The 20335-nt window shown below is 38.3% G+C and overlaps 1 protein-coding gene across 2 annotated transcripts; it reads right to left on the bottom strand.

Annotated features, from left to right (window-relative positions):
* Positions 1 to 363: 363 nt before the first annotated feature.
* On the bottom strand, positions 364 to 20319 carry klhl30 (kelch-like family member 30). Of its 2 annotated transcripts, XM_087257291.1 has the most exons (8): positions 20217 to 20319; positions 18600 to 19438; positions 18318 to 18507; positions 11464 to 11550; positions 8726 to 8881; positions 8436 to 8618; positions 6584 to 6729; positions 364 to 6003 (listed from the first exon to the last, which is right to left on the bottom strand). In XM_087257291.1, exons 2-8 carry the CDS (start codon positions 19371 to 19373, stop codon positions 5758 to 5760), a joined length of 1782 nt encoding a protein of 593 aa, XP_087113417.1. In that variant the 5' UTR covers positions 19374 to 19438; positions 20217 to 20319; the 3' UTR covers positions 364 to 5757. The 2 variants fall into 2 exon arrangements, 1 of the variants encoding a protein (XP_087113417.1); XR_015493716.1 differs by lacking the exons at positions 364 to 6003; positions 6584 to 6729 and having other exon boundaries at positions 8416 to 8618; positions 8726 to 9325; positions 9383 to 11550.
* Positions 20320 to 20335: the final 16 nt, after the last annotated feature.

Genomic DNA, 20335 nt, shown 5'->3' with positions numbered 1-20335 from the left:
AGATCTCAATCCAATAGAGCACCTTTTGGATGGTGGAATGGAAGATTCGCATCATGGATGTGCAGTCGACAAATCTGCAGCAACTGCATGATACTATCATGTCAATATAGACCAGAATCTCTGAGGGATGTTTCCAGTACCTTGTTAAATTTATGCCACGACGGATTTAGGCAGTTCTGATGGCAAAAGTGGGTCCAACCCAGTACTAGTAAGGTGTACCTAATAAAGTGACCAGTGAGTGTATATTTATTAAGGTGTCAAACTAAATGCCATTTAAATAAAAGAGTTTTATTGGCAACATAAAAGCAAAGACAACTTGAACTAGGCAGAAAAAAAGCAGATGCACAAAAGTCAATATACAAATACAACTAAAAAACATTTTATATTCAAAGCAAGTCATTTCACATTATGATTGTTAATCTGATTACAGAATTTTCATTTTTCTAAAGTTTAGGTTGAGAAAAGTGCTCTTATTTTATTTTGACCAAAGAAATAACTCACTTCAAACATGATAAGAAAATACTTTTAAAGTGGCTACATAATTCTTTTTGTAACCATACAGCACTTGTTTGCCAGTTAAAATACTTACTGTAGGACTCTGGGGTGGACTCTGCTCTTCCTTTAAATCGTGTTCACAGTTGACAGGTTTGGTTTAATAAAAATCAGAAACTTCAAGTGGATCAAGTGATTAAAATTTGAATGCAACACAAACTGAAGATGAACCATAATGTCATGATGTCAGTATGTGGCGATTAAAAATAAGGCAGAACATTAATGTATATCTCATATACTGATATTTTCTTATGAGTATATCTGAAATGTGTTTTCTGTCTGAGAAATTCCTGGCTCGGTTCTGAAGCCTCTACACCAGGGGTCTCAAACTCTCCGTCTGCGGGCCATTTACAGCGTCAAAAATATAACAAGATTTGATTGGATGGTTAAAGTACTGCACTCTATTATACTGTATGACTTTTGTTTTTTCTGAGCATGAGGTCGAGAGTAATGTACATGCAAACTATTTTTGGGGCTGATTTAAACGTTAAAATAAATGTGCATACATGCTCTATTTTTACTAAAGCACTATCTTTGTAAATATTCAAGGGTCATTTGATTATTATCAGTTTTACACCACCTGTATTTTGTTGAACAAACACTGTTTCATGGCTAACACGTTATGCCGGTGGTGTAACAAATTTGCTAACTTTGCTACAATTTGATTCAAATGGTCTCATTTACTAGATTTTCCTCATATGCGTATTGAGATTTATTTGACAACTATGTGCATTTTAATGCTGGTTGACTTAAACATGTTAAAGTAAATGTGAATAAATACTTACTTTTCTCTTCGTTGTTTTTTTTTTTTTTTTTACAAAAAAAAGAAAGATATTGAGAAGAACAATTGCCAGTAAATTAAGTAAAGTTACCCAAACTCCATTCTGCTGTTCTTACACTAAACATTTGGTAAAGCAACAATTGATTGGGACAGAATAAAAATAATTATTAGCATTATTATTATGAATATTAAAATCTAAAAATGCTTATTTAATCAGTCACTGATATATTCCAGCCGTTGTGAAGCAAACATGCTAATTTTTTAATTTGTGACATGAAATGCTAAAATTATAAACATCATGTCTGTTGTCTTAATATGCACCAGTTACATCACTTTTTTCTTGTGCTTGAATGTTAAAACAGCCCTCCTATGAGTTGTCAGTCACTGAAATGGTCCCCAACCAATTTGAGTTTGAGACCCCTGCTCTACACATTTGATTAGCTTTTCGAAGTTCTAAACAAGAAAAGATTTGTATACAGTAAGCATGTTTAGTTCAGCACTTAAATACGTCGCTTATGTCACTTGCCAATTTTTTTAATAGTTGTTGGATTGTTGGGTTTATTTTAACGTACCGGTCATATAGTTTGTTGTTGTTTGCATATTTGTAACCCTAATAATCTGACAAATTGTACAATTAACATTAAATGAATTGTGTTTTATTAACAACTCTAAAAAGGAAGCAGTCGTGTTTGTCAAATTCAAAATCCCCTGACACATTCCCGTTGTGGTCTGCGCTATTTGGAGCAAGTTTCTCTATTAGCATGTGTTGAGAAAGCTTGAATGTGCATATTTGTAACATTAATAATCTGACAAATTGTACAATTAACATTAAATAAACAGTGATCTCTAAACAGAAACCAATCATGTTTGTCGCTGACACATTTCCATTGTGGTCTGCACTATTTGCATTTTTCCCTTTTAGCATGTATTGAGAGAATTTGAATGTTCCTCCTTTACTTGCAGCATGCTTCTCTATTTTGTGTTGTGAGAATTTGCGCACACGTGTTTTGTCACATTGATATTTTCTCAATTGTTATCATGACTATCCTTAGTGAAGGGCTTTAGGCTGATTTATAATGGACGTGTTTGCTAGATCGCTTGAGTATGTGTGGCGACTGTGACGTCATTGATGTGTTGGGTTTGCTTTAAGGGCGTGCAACATAATTTCGCCTGGCGGAATTTTTGACTCAAGCGAACAGTTCACGATGCACCGCATTTGATTTTAATATTCTTTTTTATCACTTTAAAGAGATATTGTCTGAATCTGGTACACCTGTATAGACATCTATATGATCTGTCCATGCGCAATCATAGGGATAACCAGATGAATAATAATTCTTAGCTAGAAATTTCGACAGCCGTAGGAAAGAAGGAAAGTTTTTGTTAACAAGTTTAAAGAAACCCTTAGTTCCCCTTCAGGAGGGAAACTTCAAGGCCATGTGGAAACTTCCACTTTGGGGATTTCGTCAGAATCCAATCATCTGAAACGGGCCAAGAAAATGCCAATTAGTTGGCAGCGTCAGCATGCACAGCTGGTGGTATTTACAATCAATTTATAATAAAAGTGCAGTGTGTGCCAAGCTGAGGCATCCTTTTCACTTCAGATCCTTTCACAAAGATTCTGAGAGAGTGAATGAGGGTTCCTCCAGCTGTTTCTACAGAGAGAGAGAGAGAGAGAGAGAGAGAGAGAAAGAGCGGTCTCCCAGTCCAGAGTGTGTTATACGCGGTGGCTGATGGTCCAGCTGGGTTTCTTCCTTGCCTGGCGTTCTTTGAGTCCCATCCTCCAGAGTGGTATGAATTGTTGCGAATTTCCTAAAAGAGCACCACAGTTGTGCAGTGCATCTTTTTCAAGATGTCTCTCCGACTATGCGTTTCTGGAATGCGGTGATTTCCTGTCCCCGGATGATGGGCACGAGCATTGTGTTTCATGTCTGGGAGTCCAGCATGTTAATGTGGTGCTCGCTCGCAGGGTGCTACGTGGAGGATACCAAGAAGGCCAGGCCTCCCATCTCCTTCTTATGTAGGTGCCCAGTAGACTCAAGCAGTCTTCAAGGGCACCTTTCTCGGCCCGATCTGCATGCGCTTCTGCCCTCACCACCCTTGACAGTGAAGCAGCCAGGGGCTACGAGACGATCCCACAGATCGAGCGTGCCATTGCGGTCAATCTTTGTCCGCGTGGTGCCTCTTCCAGGCAGGGTCAACCTTGTCTCCCTTCCTAAGCCTGCAGGTTATCTGTCTCCCTCGGAGCCAAAGCCTAAAGAACCGCAGGCCAGGCTGCCTTCACTCTGCATGCTATGGCCTCCTACAGTACCAGCACCTCCAAGTGCAGGCACTGGCCAGCTGCACAAGGGTGGTTCCGACCCAGGCTTGTTACACAAGCTTTGCAGCACAACCGACTATGCTCTTTGAACCACTAAGTCCACTGCCTGTGCGCTGGGGAGGATGATGGCCACATTAGTGATCCAGGAGCACCACCTCTGGCTAAACCTGGCAGATATGTGCAAAGTTGACAAAGTCCACTTCTTGACTTGCCCATATACCAGGCTGGCCTGTTCGACGACACAGTTGGTGAATTTACCCAGGAATTCAGAGCAGTAAAAGAGCAGTTGGACTCGATGGGAAATGTCATCTATCGGTGGGAAGGTAAGATCGCTCCACCAGCAGAGCCATCCACATCCACTGCTTCTTGCCGAGGGCACCTGACTACGAGAGCTGCCCCATCTCCACCTAAACTTTCGGCCAAGCGGTCGCGTCAAGCACCTCGTAAGCAGGTAGCCCCTCCCGCCAGGGCACCGTTAAGTCCGGTAAACGGACCTCGAAGCCTCCCTAAGACGGGCCATCTGGAGAAGAGGGAACTTGTTTTTTCCCCGGTGGAGGGCCATGGCGTTTCTCAATGCCACCAAGTTCTCAATTGAAAATTTTTCCCCTTCCCGGGATGTGACAACGCTAACACTGCCAGTCATGGACATGATGCCTTCCAGCTCGCAGGATTGGTGCAATTTGGCAGTGGCTTACGAGTTGTGGGAGGACGGTCTTTATCAGCAATCACATATCACTTACTCAGCCACAGTGCAGTCCCCTCTCCCAGGCGGACCCGTGTCATCCCTCCCCGCTAACCATCTCTTTTTTTATATGTGTACTCCCCCTTCTCAGGGCTAGTCTATATGTCTTCTTGCCACCAGGTCTCCCCACTTGGGCAGCAGGTGGCCTCCGCAGCGTCATCCCTATCGGGACAGCACGCTTTCCCGATACTGATAACATAACATACTGTCGTATTAAAATTCCTAGAAATTAACTAGATGCATTACAACTCCTGAAAAATATATCTAAATCTGTAAAACTTCTGTTGAAGTGAAATAAGTAAGGGCCAGGAAACATGTTGGAAGACCGCACCTCTGGTGATGCAAGTGCACTCACGCTCTTGGCATGGCATAACCTCTCATTGGGGGCAAGGTAAGGTTCAAACATTGTGGCGTTTTCTATACATTTCCCCATAGTGGAAGTTTCCACATAGCTTTGAAGTTCTCCTCCCAAGAGGGACCGCTTCAGTTACTAAAATAACCCTCGTTACACGAGGGAGGAACAGAAATGCTATGTTCCTTCACCACAATGATTACCCCTTAGCTGTTGAGGGTGAAAATCTCTTCAGCTAGAAAAGGATACCTCAGCTTGGTACGCGCTGCGCTTTTAATTTCAAATTGATGTTAAGTAGCGCCAGCTGTGCATGCTTAAGCTGCCAACTCATTTGCATTTCATTGGCACTTCGTATACCCTTTCAGATGATTGGATTCTGACGAAATCCCCATAGTGTAAGTTTACACATAGCATTTTCATTCCCTCCCCCGGAGAACGAGGGTTACTTTAGTAACCGGAGCAATTACAATACAATGATGCCCTATTTATTTATTTTTTTGCTTGTTTAAACTACTTAATTTGAGCTGAAACAACACTATTCTTAAGATTTCACTTGGACAACATACATTTTGAATGATCAGTCAACATAAACTTAATAAAAGTGTTATGTTAACTTAATTGATTTATTTTGTTCTTTTGTCATTAATATTTGAATAAACTATAATAGCTAGAACTGTCTGAGATATTAACAAAAGCAAGGGATGCAAGTTTGATTTTTAAAAATTTGAATCGTTATAAAAATCTTCATAACCATTAAAAAATATTATAAACATTATTAGTTTAAAAATCATGAACGATAATAATGACATGACGTAGTCCTTTTTTATGTTCCTTAGTCTGGTTTTACGGTGGGTTTTAATTGACCGGCCACTGTCATTTTAAATGTAATTACAATGGCGAACGCATCAAGTATAAAAGCCTCGTTTGTTTCATGAGGTGCACGTGCAGTCAGCGGAGGTCCGCGACGCGGTGCCAGGCGAAAGTATAAATCAGCCTTCAAAGGAAGGACTCTAGGTCTCATCAGGGAATATTTCAGTCCACTGAGAAGTGTCCAAGAAAACAGAACAACAGCCACTGTATGTCCAGAGCCTTGGAAGGAAGCACTCCACCTTCCACGTGTTGGAGGCTCGGTTATACATTTCCACCTCAACCCCATAATCCCCCTCCATGCCCTTCCAATGCCCCCCAGTCACAAACAAGTACCTTCCAAGAACAACCAAATCGCCATTCTCATGAAGCATGTTTAGAAACTGAATCTGGGGAATGAAAAAATAAAATAAAATAAATAAAAATCGACAAACATACAGGGGTCCGTTCTTCGCACATGGAGTACTCAATTAGCTAGATTTGGTTATTGACCATTTGACACAATCCAGGATTGTTTCGTTCTTCAAAACTCATCCGAGAGTTGTTGACATACAGTAGCAACGGTCTGGTAGCTTAAACCTGCTCAGGAGCAGGCTTATTTCATATAAACAGAATTAGATGAGGTCTTTTCAAGCTAAGGTAACATTAAAAGTTTGTACCAAATGCTGATATTTTCTTACAGTAGTAGTTATATAGACTTGGAAAAATAGTAAAAAAAAAAATCATGATTTCAAGGATCGATATATCTGTCCTTCACAACACACGTAGCTATCCCAGATCACTTTATCCAGACATTTTAATCTGATTTGTGAACTTGTTTGAAGAACCAAATTAGCCAGAGATCAGTTATCAAAATTAAAATTTCTAGTAAAATTATCCTAGACCATTTAAGCGAGGTATGAAGGACGGACCCCAGGAGTCAGAACAAGTTCAACTTTATTCATTATTTTTGCATGATCTAGAACTCACCTTTTCCCACACATTGCTGTCTGGATCATATGAATAAACCTTCTTAGTGTTATCTCCAATTAGGTAAATGACTCCATCCATAGAGACAGAGCAGGGAGAAGAGAGATATTTAGGAATGAATGGAGAGCCGATGATACACCAGCTATCTGTTGAAGAAGAGAATACATTTACAAAAGTGTACTCAAAAAACACAGAATCAACCGCTAGATGTTGGCAGGCCTCCATTAGCGAATAACATTATAATTTAATCAGAGTCTTGTAAAACATGTTTCATTAAATAGTTCTGAATTACTAAATAAGTTAGAGTGTCTGTTATAACACACAATGTTTATTTTTTATTGATACTTTTCTATTAAAAAACTTTAAATGCATCCAAACCACATGGCCATGTCTTATCTCTTACCCAGTGCTTGATTTGAGGGGGGATGTTATCCCCTTTATGGAAAAAAAAAACTAAAAACAAAAATCATCCCATTTGTTAAACCACCATCCCCTTTAAATTAACAACAGTGTATGTAATGCAAAAATTATCATTAACTATTTAACTTCTCTATATATGGTCATTTATGACTTCTAAACAATGACGATTGACCAATCAGAACTCAGTATTGTAATAAGGAGCCACACACAAGCGCAGTACAGTGTGTGGAGAGCAGTTCAGACGCAACTTTTTGCATTCTAAAAAGAAGAGAACAGAAGGTATGATTTTAAGTTGTTTGATAATATATATGTATGCTGTACCTGCCATGCATAACTGCATTTCAGAACAGTTTAGGCAGCTAGATCAGAGTGTAACTTAAGCTGTTCTATGTTCTCCGTTAGACAGTTAACAGGGCTTGCTAACGTTTACTTTAGCGACCCAAGTTTCACCGTTAATATCTAAGTTACAGCAGATTCTAGGTCTGTTTCTAAAATGAACCATCATTATTATCCCTAAAATCAGAACGCAGATGATGTGTTGCATGTTTAGAATCACTAGCCGCATTTCCACTGTCAGGCCAGTGCGAGCCAGGGCTTTTATCGGGCCGTACCATGCCAATAGCCTGGGAGCATGAGCAGTAAGGCCAAAATCATCTCGTTTTCCATTGTCGGGCTAGTAGCTCGCAGTGTGTCATGCAAACCTTGCCCCCAGAATATCCCCCAAATCAAACTTCACACAACCCACCCAGGTCAGAGGGAATCAGACAAAAAAAAAAAAAAAAAACCATTGCATCATCAAGAAACGATGAAAATCCAGACAACTGAACAAACAAACAATTATTGTTATCACAACAGAGCTGTGATGCGAGCGCTCTTTCACTCAGTCTTTCACACACACGCTTGCATTTAAATGTGCATGTTTCACGCAAAATGTGGTGTAAAGATTATTATGCGTTATCGAAACATCAAGGAGGACTCAGCAAAGAAATATTACTTATCAAATTAAAACTACTATATTATTTTATGCAACACCTATACATTTAAAAGTGAACAATAAGGGCGATCATAAGCAAAAAGACTCCGAGCCTATAAAGCGTTTTATGGAATAGCCTATCTTAAACTGACCATCTATACAGTATGTTTTTCTTTCCCTTTATTTATTTTGGAGCATGTACTTGTGTGCGATCGGAAAGACTTGCATTGTCAAGAAATCAATTGTCCCTTTTAATTTCATGATTTGTGTAAAAATGACGCTCAAGATTATTAATGGTTGGTGGTTATTTAAAAAAGAAAACATTTTGTCAAATTAAAAATTTATTTAGACCTATTTTGTTATCATTGTTTGTGTGTGTAGCTAAAGGACCACCCCAAATCCCCACCAACAATAACATCCACCTTGAATTTTTTTTTTTAATTCCACAACTGCTCTTACCTATGACAGGGTTGTAGCACTGCATGGTTAGGGCATTATATTTAACTGCACAAGAGCCAATGAGGTATAGTTTTCCTTCACAAGGCGTGGCTGTAAAGTTAGTCACATACTTGAGTGCTGGGCTGGTCAGAGTCCAGCAATTGCTGAATGGGTCATAACGTTCAACGAAATCTGTTGTAGTTCCTGTCAATGAAAAACAATGCATGGAAACATCTTCAGTACTGAATGCAAGTCTACCCAAGAAAGCATTTGTCTGAAATCTCCAGTTGGAAACTAATATGTTTTCTCACCCCCAATTACATAAATCTCTCCATTGAGAGTTGCAGAAGAGTGGTTAGTTCTCGGCCGCAACATTGGTGCGACTGTGACCCACTTCCCTTCACGAGTGATGTACTTCCAGGTTTCTGTGGTGGACCAGGTGTTGGACTGAGAGCCTCTTGATCCTCCTGAGAGTTAGACAAAGTATGTCAAATGGGATTCACATCAGATGAAGCATTAGCTGATTTATCTGAGTAAATTCCCAGCTCAGCTAGAAGGTTCAACTGTCCCTGTTGGTGACCAGGCTACATTTGGCAATAACGGCTCAATTTTTCCAGGTCATCACAAAGTTAATACTTTGCTTTTTTGTGTCCTGTAGTGCTCAAATTTCTAAAGTGGTTTCAGGTCTTATGCGAGTCTTAGCAGGATTGCCTATAAGACAGGGGACTGTTTTATCTCAGCATCTCCAAATCCTCAATGGAGATGACGTTCCATTCATGTGTCTAATAAAACTATAAATCTCACTGATCCTCTCTCAAAGGCCCAGTCTCTATAAATACCCTAAAAATCTGTGAATTAGTTTTTTTTCCATGGTAAAAATAGAACTTATGTTATGGTTTGAGACATAAAAACTACACCAAACAAACAGCACCTTATCAAAGGAGTGGTCCAGAGTGTATTTTTAAGGCTTGGTTGTGTTTATGAGGAGAAATCAATGTGTGCTCATGCTTCATTTGTAGAAAATCATGTTATTTTTCATATAGCTTACTTTGATTATATTCAGCTACATGAAAACAACTGTCATATTTCCTAGTTCCTCCGAAAGGCTCGCCCTCAAGAGGCTCTGATTGGTCAGCTGACATAATGTGCTGTATTCACGGATCGGATCCACATCTCTAATAGCGTGATGTGCCTCTGCTGTGTAAATACTGTCAGTCAGAGTAGCTGTTAGCCCCATCAGTTTGAGCCTGAATCGTACAGAAAATGAAAAGGACACAGCTGAACCTAACATCTGTTCTCTAAAATAAAATCTGACAAGTGTCTTTCACATATATTCCGGTTGTAAGCATGTGCAAGTAATATGAAGCGTTCACATATATTTTACGAGTTCGTTATTTGAGATTTAGAACGCAGGTAAAGTGGCTGCAAAGAGAGACACAGCAGCATTGCTGAAGATTTTGGGGTGTTTACAGCAGTTTGACGGATAAATATGAATTTGTAGCTAAATTGTCAATGGTGCCAAACAGCATTTCCCGTTGTTTACATCCTTGTTTACATCCTTGCTACATAACACAGACGCTAGACACTATACATGTATTAGATACATTTTAACAAATGAAAATACTAACAGGTTGTGGCTCGCAATCCACATCTTCGTCTATTATGGATGGAGCTGCTCCTTCTTTGAGGAGTTTTTAGCCAAATCCAGCACTGAACTGGGAGAGATTCTGGAAGTTGTCCTTTTTCAAATGTTAGCTAAATATTTATAATTCTCTGGAACACAATTAAAATAAACCCTCTACCGCATGGTGTTGCCAAATGGCAACATGATATTTATGTTAATTTCCCTGCCATTGTTTCTTTAATAACTTTTTTTTTTTTTTTTTTTGGAAAGAGAAGACCTTAGTGTAGCCAATAATGTGCTTTGGTTAAGTCCCATGAAGTTTTTCTGTTTTCACATATGTCCAAGTGTTTTTCTGTAGTGCGATTTCTGACAGTCTGACCTTTATTGTGTGTTGTTGCTAAATGCAAATGTAAACGTCAATAAAAACAAAGGATCCAATTATATCAGATCCACAAAAAAATCGGAAACATATTTATATTTGTTTTCCTAAAATTTGGACCATATGGGGCATGGCATGTGTTTGGATATAACCCAGTTGTTTGACCACTCTTTGTTATTATTGTTTATTTGTGTGTTTGCTGGAAATTAGAACTAAATTTTGAAATAGTTTTGAAAAAAATCTTTGTGCTAAACAAACAAAATTATTATGTGGGCTAATGCATGTCTTCAGTGGAGAGCATACAACACACTTCCTTATCCACAAAAAAGTGAAAGTGAAAGTAAAGGCTGAATGGAGGAGGCTCATTATCCTCCTGTTGCAGATGCTGTTTAACTGTTTTCTAAACTGTTTTGAAGTGTTCAGTTTTTCCACTTACAAAATCCATCATGTTAATAGCAAATGTGCCATGGAGCAACGAAACAGACTCTTAAAGGTATGGGATATGAGACTATGATTGGTTTATGCTTAAAACATCCATAACTCATTAAGAGAATAAGATCAACCCTGTTAGAACATGTGCCACAGCGCAGAGTGTGTTTTCCCATCTTTACAATAACAAAAGTGGATTATGACATGCCATTAATGCTTATGCACCCTGCGCTTTGAACTTTGTGCCTATATCGTTAAAATGGAGCCCTTTAGCTTTCTCTGCTATAACATTACAGTGCCTAGGACACACCCCTTCACTGTACAGGTGTATGCACGTGGTGAATGCACATAACCTGAAGACTTTATGATCTTATTAACCCTGATGTATTTTTTGTAGTCCCCAAATATTTTTCTCTGTTTTGCTAAGCTAACTCTTTAACAGCCAATATCTCCCTTTGCATTGAATCGAGCATATTACATTTAGAGATGTTGTTTATGTTCACACAGCAACATTACACAACAACTAAATTTTAAAATACTGTATGATATTTTAGTGGATCACTCCTTTAATACCTTAGTAAACATGGCAAAGAAAAAATTTTTTCAGATAAGCTCACCTGTGACGTACACATTGTTATTTAGGGAGATAACCGAATACCCCCATTTATTGTAGTTGGGAAAGTCAGGTAGCTGAAACCACTGTCCTATGAAAAAGAAAAGAATAAAACACACTCAGTTATTTCACATGTGCAGAGTATTCATGATTTTTTTCACTTGTTTTTTTAATACTACATACTTAAGGTTTGCATATACATGCTTTTTTTCACCTTTTCAACTTAAAAAGGGTCACAACTTATTTCATTTTTAAATGTTAATGTTTTCTTCCAGAACTTTTACTCAGTTTGTTTTATTCTGCTGCAAAAACAGGTCTAAAACGGTTTCATTGTGTCAGGGTGTTCCTCAGGAGTCTGTATTGGGTCCTACTCTTTTTACTATTTATATGTTGCCTCTTGGATAGATGATTTAAAAGTATGGGATATCACTATTGTAATTATTGGGCTATTACTATTGTAACCAAACAGTTCCGCCAATAGAGATGAGAATCCGAATGCAGCATCTTTAATAAAAAGCACCTATTAGGGGTTTTTGAAAATCACTTTCCATGCAGTGTGTAACCGAAAGTGAATGAAATCATCCAGCTGAGGTTTAAATCTGAAAGAGCACTTTGTTGAAACTATTGATTTTTTAACAAAATAGTCGATTCAGAGTCAAATAAATGAATCGAGTTGGGTCTGAATCTTTTGGCTGAATACATCGACACGGTACATCACCAAATATGTAGTACCGATTTCGGGAAAATGTGAACATGCCTTTCCCTTTAGATGCTAGTGGAACGCAGGGATCACAGGACTGATCATGACGCGAAGATGACGATCACTGACAGATGGAGATTCGGCTGCAGGAAATAATAGGTTAAAGTAAATTTTTCACAACAATACCAAAGTATAGCCGACCTGGTGCTGTGTTTGTTCCTGTCATTTTTCTGAATTTTGATACAATAACCTACGCTGCAATGCGGGATTTGCTGGCCGTTTACTATTAAAGGAACAGCAGAGACTATATAGAGATTATATATGGGACTTTGTCAGACGTTGACAGGGACTTTGTCAGTTACTGTTACAGTTCATATAGACCAGTTTTTTTATCCTCTGGACCATAACATGCAAGTGTAATAAGTGTAATAACCTTTTTTGTTAAAAAGGTTAAATCTTTATGGGCTATTCACATATCACATCCAAAACCACGTTGAAAATGTACTGCATACTTCTTCCTTTACAAATTTACATGCGTTTCTGAACTCGTGATCCTGTGCCATTTGTCTTTGCTATGGCTAAAATTAGCTGTTCCCCACAAGCGCAGCACAGTTAATTTTCAAAAGAGTTCAATTTTGCCACATTAATACTGAATGTGTGTCACTGTTATTACTTGGGGTTGTGGTTAAAAATAGAGTAATATGCTGATGTTTAACTGCCTTTATTGCATTCCTGCATTGGGCTCTCACATACTCTCTGCTACTTCTTTCATAGGCATGGTGGACATTTCTCGCGCTGAACCCAGTCAACCAATCACAACAGACTGGGTCATTAGACCAATCAGCGCAGATTGGCCTCACACAAAGGAATGGTTTTGGAACAAATGAATCACTGAACGAAACATATAGGAGTTTTTGGGATAATTTGGTAAAATATATGCATATTATAAGACAATGAGAGTGTTTTTTAACCCTGCTTGCATATCAGCCTGTTGATGGAGACCCTTAAAACCAAAATATGACTTTTTATAATGCAAAATAGGGGCTTTTCAACAATAGTAGTCAGGCAGGCAATGGTCACAAGCAGAAGCATACGGTAACATAAAGAGCAATCCAAAAGTGTAGTCGGGTCACAGGTGAAGAGATTGGTAGAGGTGGCTAACAGCATAAACAATACACAAGGCGAGGGTCAGGAAACACGTCAAGGAAAAACAAGACACAGAAACGCTTCGTAAAGTTAGAACAACAGGACTCAGCGACGTGTGTTTGTGGAGTGAATATAAAGTCCAGGTAATCAGTCTATGCTAAGCTACCTTAAGTGTGTGTGTGTGTGTGTGTGTGTGTGTGTGTGTGTGTGTGTGTGTGTGTGTGTGTGTGTGTGCAATCAGGGGAAATCAGGAACTTGTGTGTGTGTGTGAAGTGTATGTTGGTATTTATAGTCCTGTTAAGTGACAGATGTGTAGCCCTCCAGCGATCTGCAAGGATTAGATCACTGGTGATCCAGACACCTACGCAGATGATACCCAGATTTAACTTGATATGACATAAGAACTCTCAACCTTATCTGCTTGTTTACTGGAGGTTCAGGCCTGTGTGAAACAAAACTACCTGCAGTTAAACTGTTTAAAATCTGAAGTTCTATTGATTGGCACTTCAGCTGGTCTAAAAAGATAAAATATTTCAAAACTGACAGTAGACGAAAGCCAGATACTCCCTCAAGTGCAGGCGTGGAATTTCGGTGTGATTTTTAATGCACATCTGACTTTTAACACTCATTTTAAGAATGTTATGAAAGTAGCTTTTTGTCACCATCGGAACATTGAATGCATGAGGCTTATCCATGCTTTTTTAACATCTTGGCTTGATTGTTGCAATTCACCTTTTGCAGAACTACTTGCTAATTTGGTAAAGACGCTGTAATATGTGTAACATTCTAATAAACCCAAAACTATGGTTGGGAGGTCATTCTCAGGCTGTGAAATTGAAGCCCTCCTATTAGGATAGATCTTTTGAATGTTTTAAAAAATCTCTCGAAATCTCTTAAGTGAAGCTTTTAAGTTATAGTTTTATAGTTGTCACTGTTGTTGTGTATTGTGTTGTCAATGTGATTGTTTTTATGGAGTAATGATGTTTTATTATTGTTTTATACTGTTGCAGCGCCTGGAGTGTAAGAAAGGTTCATTACAAATAGGGCTGGGTGATATGGTAAAAAAAAAATTATCACAATATTTTTTTCATATCAGTTGATATTGGTAATTATCACGATAATTGTCAAATCTTTATTGCCTATCTATCAATTTTAAAGGATTTTCAACATACCTATCCTTTTGTGCAGCAGATTTAACACATTTTGTGAAATGTTTTAACTGTCTGACAATGTAAATAATAAAATAATAAACAAAAGAACAATCTTAATTCAGCATTTACTGTTCCATAATACACACACTTCTTAATGACTCTTACATGGCTTCCTTGTGATGAAGAGTAGGCAAAATCTGATATGTAGTGGGGAAAAAAGAAGAACGTGTTCATCAGATACTGGATTCAAACCGGGTTCATGATTGATCGGGTCAAAATATATTGCCACACGCTTTATGAGCTACTCCACTCACACTGCTATCTGTTGCGCTCTTTAGTTATGTTGTCTCTGTCAATCAAACGGTGATGGGCGGGAATCGTATAACTAGCTTATACCAACGAGGTGCACTACTTAGCCTAAATAGACACTCCAAAATCAGAATTTGCCCATAATGCCCGTTGGTTAATCCGGCCCTGCAAGAGACTCTGCTTGTTAGTTGCGCTGGTTTACCAACACTTGTTTGGGTCAGTAATTAGCATCTTCATAAGGGTGGTATTGTTTTAAATGATAAAACAGGCTTGTGGCGTTGCCTGCTTTTGATGACATGAGTCGTCTGCAGTTTGCTCTGTCATGTTGCTCTGTTTTGTGTCATATTGTGAAAAAATAAGTTGCTCCAGACTAGTAGTTATGTTTCTTGTCAACAATGTCTGTGACTGTGACAGTTTTTACCTTATTTTTTTCTTACTCCTACAAGTGCAACTAACACTGTATGGCTGTAAACTTGTACTGTGTAAATCCTATCGAACATTTATCGAACTATCATTATCATTTTATCAAAAAATATACATACTGTACCATGATAATTATAGTTATCAAATTATCGCCCATCCCTAATTACAAATAAATTTATTACTATTATTATTATTATTATTACTATTAGCTAATGTACTTACTAACAGCAAGCAATGAGCATTACTTGTTCAGCATTTATTAGTCATAGTTCAGTACCTACTAATGCATAAACAAAAAACAAAGCTATGATCATTACCATTAGTTAATGTATTATGTATTAACAAAATAGCTATGAATAAACACTGTAATAAATGTTTTATAAATTTTAAAATGCTTGTTATTTATTAATGCTCGTTAATAACTAATGTTGTTACTAAATACATTAACTAATGAATCCTTATTGTAAAGTTTTGCCAAAAGTTTTCAAAGGATATAATACAATTCTTTAAACCAGGAATTTAAGAGGATACTCTACCCAAAACAAACACCCCGATAAAGTGATTTTGGGAAAACGGTGCTTATAAATTGGGTCTAAAAGCAAAACGACAAGCTTAGCAAGCATGTCAGGAAACATCCAAACAGCAAAATGAACATCTCTCTCTGCTGTCAATTACAGGATTATTTAAAAAAATTGTATTATTAAAACTAATGACAGCCTAATACTGATTGAAACAAAACATTTTGTCAAAATAACCCTAACCCACCAGACAGTGGGATTGAGCCCAATGGATGCTTTTGGGTCCTGAAGGTTTCCTATAATGCCACTGGTATTATTCCCATTTTCTCTAGTCATGCAGCACTAACTAAAGAGGAATAATAAATAAAAAAAACATGTTCCAATGCACAGAGACACCCAATCTTTAAAAAATACCTATTCTGTAATCAGTTAAAGGGGGCATATGCACAGCTAGTGTTTTTCAGCCAATGATAAACTTCCTGTAAAAAGTTTTTTATGACTATTTTCAATCTCATAAGGTTCCTTTAAGCAGGATTGATGTTATGTAATTAAAAGACAATCAGTTAAGCATTCTTTTATTTTGTTTAAATGACATGAAAGACCATGCAGACACAAGCACCATCAGGGACAGCAGGCTAGTGCAGAAACTCTATTAAAAATACTGGGATAAAATACATTTCAATATTTTAAAGACAATGGCGTGACAGTTCACCGGAGGCATCAAATATTAAGCATGGTTTCTATGCTACATTCATTCTTCCATGTCGGGGTGCCACAACAAAATTCATTCAGCCGAGCTCCATTACAGCTTCTCATTCAAAACATTCAGTTGTTGTTATTTTTTATAGCTGGTTATACTCGCACCAAAACGTATTAAAAGGTAAGTGAATTATAACATCGCAAACTTTTCTGCAATCATAGTAGTGCTGTGTGTTATTTGTTTAACCCTTTAAGATGACATGCTGACTGACTGAGGCCCCGTGTACACTAGTGCGTTTTAGTTTTAAAACGGCGTTTTAGAATGAAAACGGTCAGCGTCCACACTAGCGTTTCACCCAGTGTTTCTGAACAGCTCTTCGTCTACACCAAAACGACTGAAACGCACATCATGTGACCACACACACACACTCTGGCATGCGCTGCAGCATATCTAGCCAGATGAGACCTGAGCTCGTTGGACTGCTCATCATGGATTTCCCGCTGGATCTAATCTCACTATATTTGTTAAACGTGATATTTCATTCATCTTGTTGTCTTTGTCTAATGGCATATTCCTCGACTTTGGTCTTTTCAATCTATTACTTGTTCTCAGGTAACATGTTTTGGCTAAGCGCAAATAATGTAACCACGTACATTCTGTATATTGACTCATTGCTTGCCTTTATTTCCTTTAATATATAAACTTATTGTTTGTTTTACTTTTAATAATGGCCATTATTCATTATTAAAAACTGATATTCAGCAAAAGAGGGCATGTTTCGTATTTTCAATGAAAATGAAAGGAGGCAGTGACGTTATAGGCTCCGTCTTGTTATAAGTATCCACATAGTGAAGATGACGCTCATATTTGCAGCACTACGCCTCAACATTTCTGCTGTCTGCTAAGTTGTTAATATCAAATGAAAATAGGCAGTTCCTTAAATCATGTTTTCATTTTATTGTTGAGAAAGTTAAACAACATAACGAGGGTGTTGTGTTATAAGTATACTGTTCCCTTTGAAGATTTACCGGACATGTCCTAGTGAGTTAGTTTTCCATATCAAACTTGTGAAGTCTCAACTTACAAGGAGAGGATGCGAGACTGAACTATGTGTGTAGGCAACTTAATATTGAGGAAAAGCCAAAATCAGGTAGGCGATGGTCTGCAGCCCCGCCTCTGTTTTCAGATGTCTCCGTTTTTCTCCATCCACACTGAGACAGAGCAGCAGTGTTTTAGAATGAAAACGGCCTCTTCAGCGTTTCCAAAACGCTCCGTTTTTGGCGCTCAAAAACTCTGGTGTTACTGTGCACGGATGGCGTAACCGTAGCAAAACTTATGAGTTTTAAAACGAAAACGCATTAATGTAAACAGGGTTTGACTGACAGGGCTGCGCGATGCGTGAGGGCAACAAACACGACGTAGCTTTCAGTAATGATGAACAGTTTCCATAATTATACTTTATAGATCAAGGTCTATGGTTCTGCACACAATTACTTTATCTTTCTGAACTTAAAACCGTCTCACTTTTCTTCTGCACTCATTAATGCCGCTTTGTAGGTCTATTGGAGACATTCATAAATGCAAATCTAATAAATGTTAGAGACATACTCGTTAGATAAACGCACTAAATCATAAATCAGCAGCGTTTATTTGTGAGCACACAAGAAAATGTGTGCCTGAGCATATTTGAGAGGGAGTGCAAGAACTCTTGTGCATGAACAGATGAAATTGGCGCTCAAGCAAAAAGATTCGCATCCTCGAAATACATGAATGAGATCTTGACTTGTAATACTGCGTCACAACATTTGTCATTAAAATAACACCATAGGTAGTTGAAAGATCTGTGCCGCAGCTGGAGAAAACCCTGATTAAGTGTTTAACATTACAATCGTCAGTTAAACTTGTCCTTACCAAGTTTTGGGTTATAGAAACCACAATTTCTAGGATGCAACCTTCCATCTCTGTTCTCATCTTCATCCTCGTCTTCATCATCTGAATCGTCCAGCGAGCGACCACCCATCACAAATAAAACCTCTTGTTGGTTGAAAGCATCCTGAGTGGCTCTCTGCTCAGTCTTTCCATCTCCCGTCAATTGTCGCTTCTGAAGAAGAGGAAAAAATATCACGTTATAAAACAAATACATTTTTCTAGTTTGAAAATTTGTCTACAGTATATAAACAGATAAGTTCCAACCTCTCTACATATCCTCTCGACCAGCTCTCTGGATTCTAGTGAGTTCTGCACCAATGGCTCCTTAAGCAAGTTCTCTGTGAGGTAGGATTCTGAAAGGAGGGAAAGCTTAGCCAAACTCAACAATTCTCGCAAATCACAGATCCGACTGTCTTTACTATGCCTGACCCATGATACAACTGCCTCGGCACATGAGCGGTCGTCTCTTAGGTGCAGATCTTCGTCCTTCAGGCAGGCCACCAGTCTGTCTTTCTCCAGCTGCAAAAACTCCTCATGCTGTTTCACTGCTTCAAAGTTTTCCAGAAGGAAGCTCCACGCTTTGGCAACCACTTCAGGGCAGCCATGGATCTCTCCAAACTCAAGAATTCCCAAGCAATTTGTGGCATCAATCTGGTGCTGCAAATAGCGACAGCACACACTGCGGACGGTGTGAAACTGGAGTTGGCTGGATGTGCAAATGAGTCCCTCCACATTGTTTTTGTTGATGGTTAGTTTCCCTGTATAAGCAAAGTCCAGCAGGGATGACAACACATCCGGATCTACATCGTGAAGCTCTACACGAGCAGCAATGCTCTCAATGAAATCTCCAGAGAACATGGAATGGAAATAATGGCTGCAGAGTGCGAGAATTCCTCGGTGACATGGGAAATCTCGTCCGCCGGCACTTAAGGTGACATCCACAAATTTGGGTTGGGAACAGAGAGAGCGCAGGCCCTCTAAGATGCTCCCTGGATGTGAAGAGAGGCAGAAGTCTAGGTCGTCTACATTACACACCATGACGACACTTTGACCTTTGGCCTTAATGGATTCAGGTCCGAGCAACAGATGTTTTCAGTGTTTATCTACATAGGACAAGACAAATGGGTATAATCAGTCACATGCAATCTGATTGCGACATTCATGATCACAGCAGTTTGGAGCCTCCTATGACTCAAGGACAAATTTTCAAGCCTTTCTGCTTGGTAACAGAAGATTTCAGAAACAAATCGGAAGAGAATGAAGTCATGTTAGCACATCAATACAAGTCAAATTATCAGACGATTATTGCCAGAGTTAAAACAGGTTCTTGCCAAAGACAATATATCTGATAGGCACACTGGGAAAGTGTGATTCTGAGAATTAAACTTACTACTACCCCTCATTTCCTTGCCTGTGTGAAAGTTTGCACAAAAATCTAATTGGCAAAGCAACAGACGATGTTATACAAGAACAAAATAGAACAAAAATATAGTCATGATGATTATTCTAACAGTATTGAAATATAATGTAATTGAGTATTTTAGTACAAAGTTCTGTGATCTTGCTTCAAGCAAAAACAAAACTTAAATAAATGTCTTGAATATTGATAAAAAGTAGCTTTCAGTGCTCAATATACAGTAGTCAACACTTGAAGTGATTTAAAAAATGTTTTCAAAATTGTCCTAGGACAAAAATGAGTGTTGTTCAATAGCTTTAAGAAAACTCTGATAAAAAATAATGATCCACTTCAAATGTGGACAACTGTATTTAGGTAACACTTTTGAAAACGTTAATCTTCAATAGTGTACAAATGTGTCACTTAAAGTTTCTGTTCTTTAAATAATATTTAAAAAGACAAGAAAATGTCTGAATTAAACTTACCAGCTCTTGAATGAAAGAAGAAATCGTACATTATTCACAGTGCTTGTTTAGAAGTCAGTCTATTTTGTTGTTGCCGTTTCATATGGGGGACACATCGTCATCTGCACAGTCACTGAGAC

The sequence above is a fragment of the Danio rerio genome, chromosome 6 (genome assembly GCF_052040795.2).
Source record: "Danio rerio strain M-AB ecotype USA chromosome 6, GRCz13ab, whole genome shotgun sequence".
Classification (NCBI taxonomy): Eukaryota; Metazoa; Chordata; class Actinopteri; order Cypriniformes; family Danionidae; genus Danio; species Danio rerio.
The sequence above is the reverse complement of the archived record's forward strand: the minus strand, read 5'-3'. Positions and strand labels throughout refer to the sequence as shown.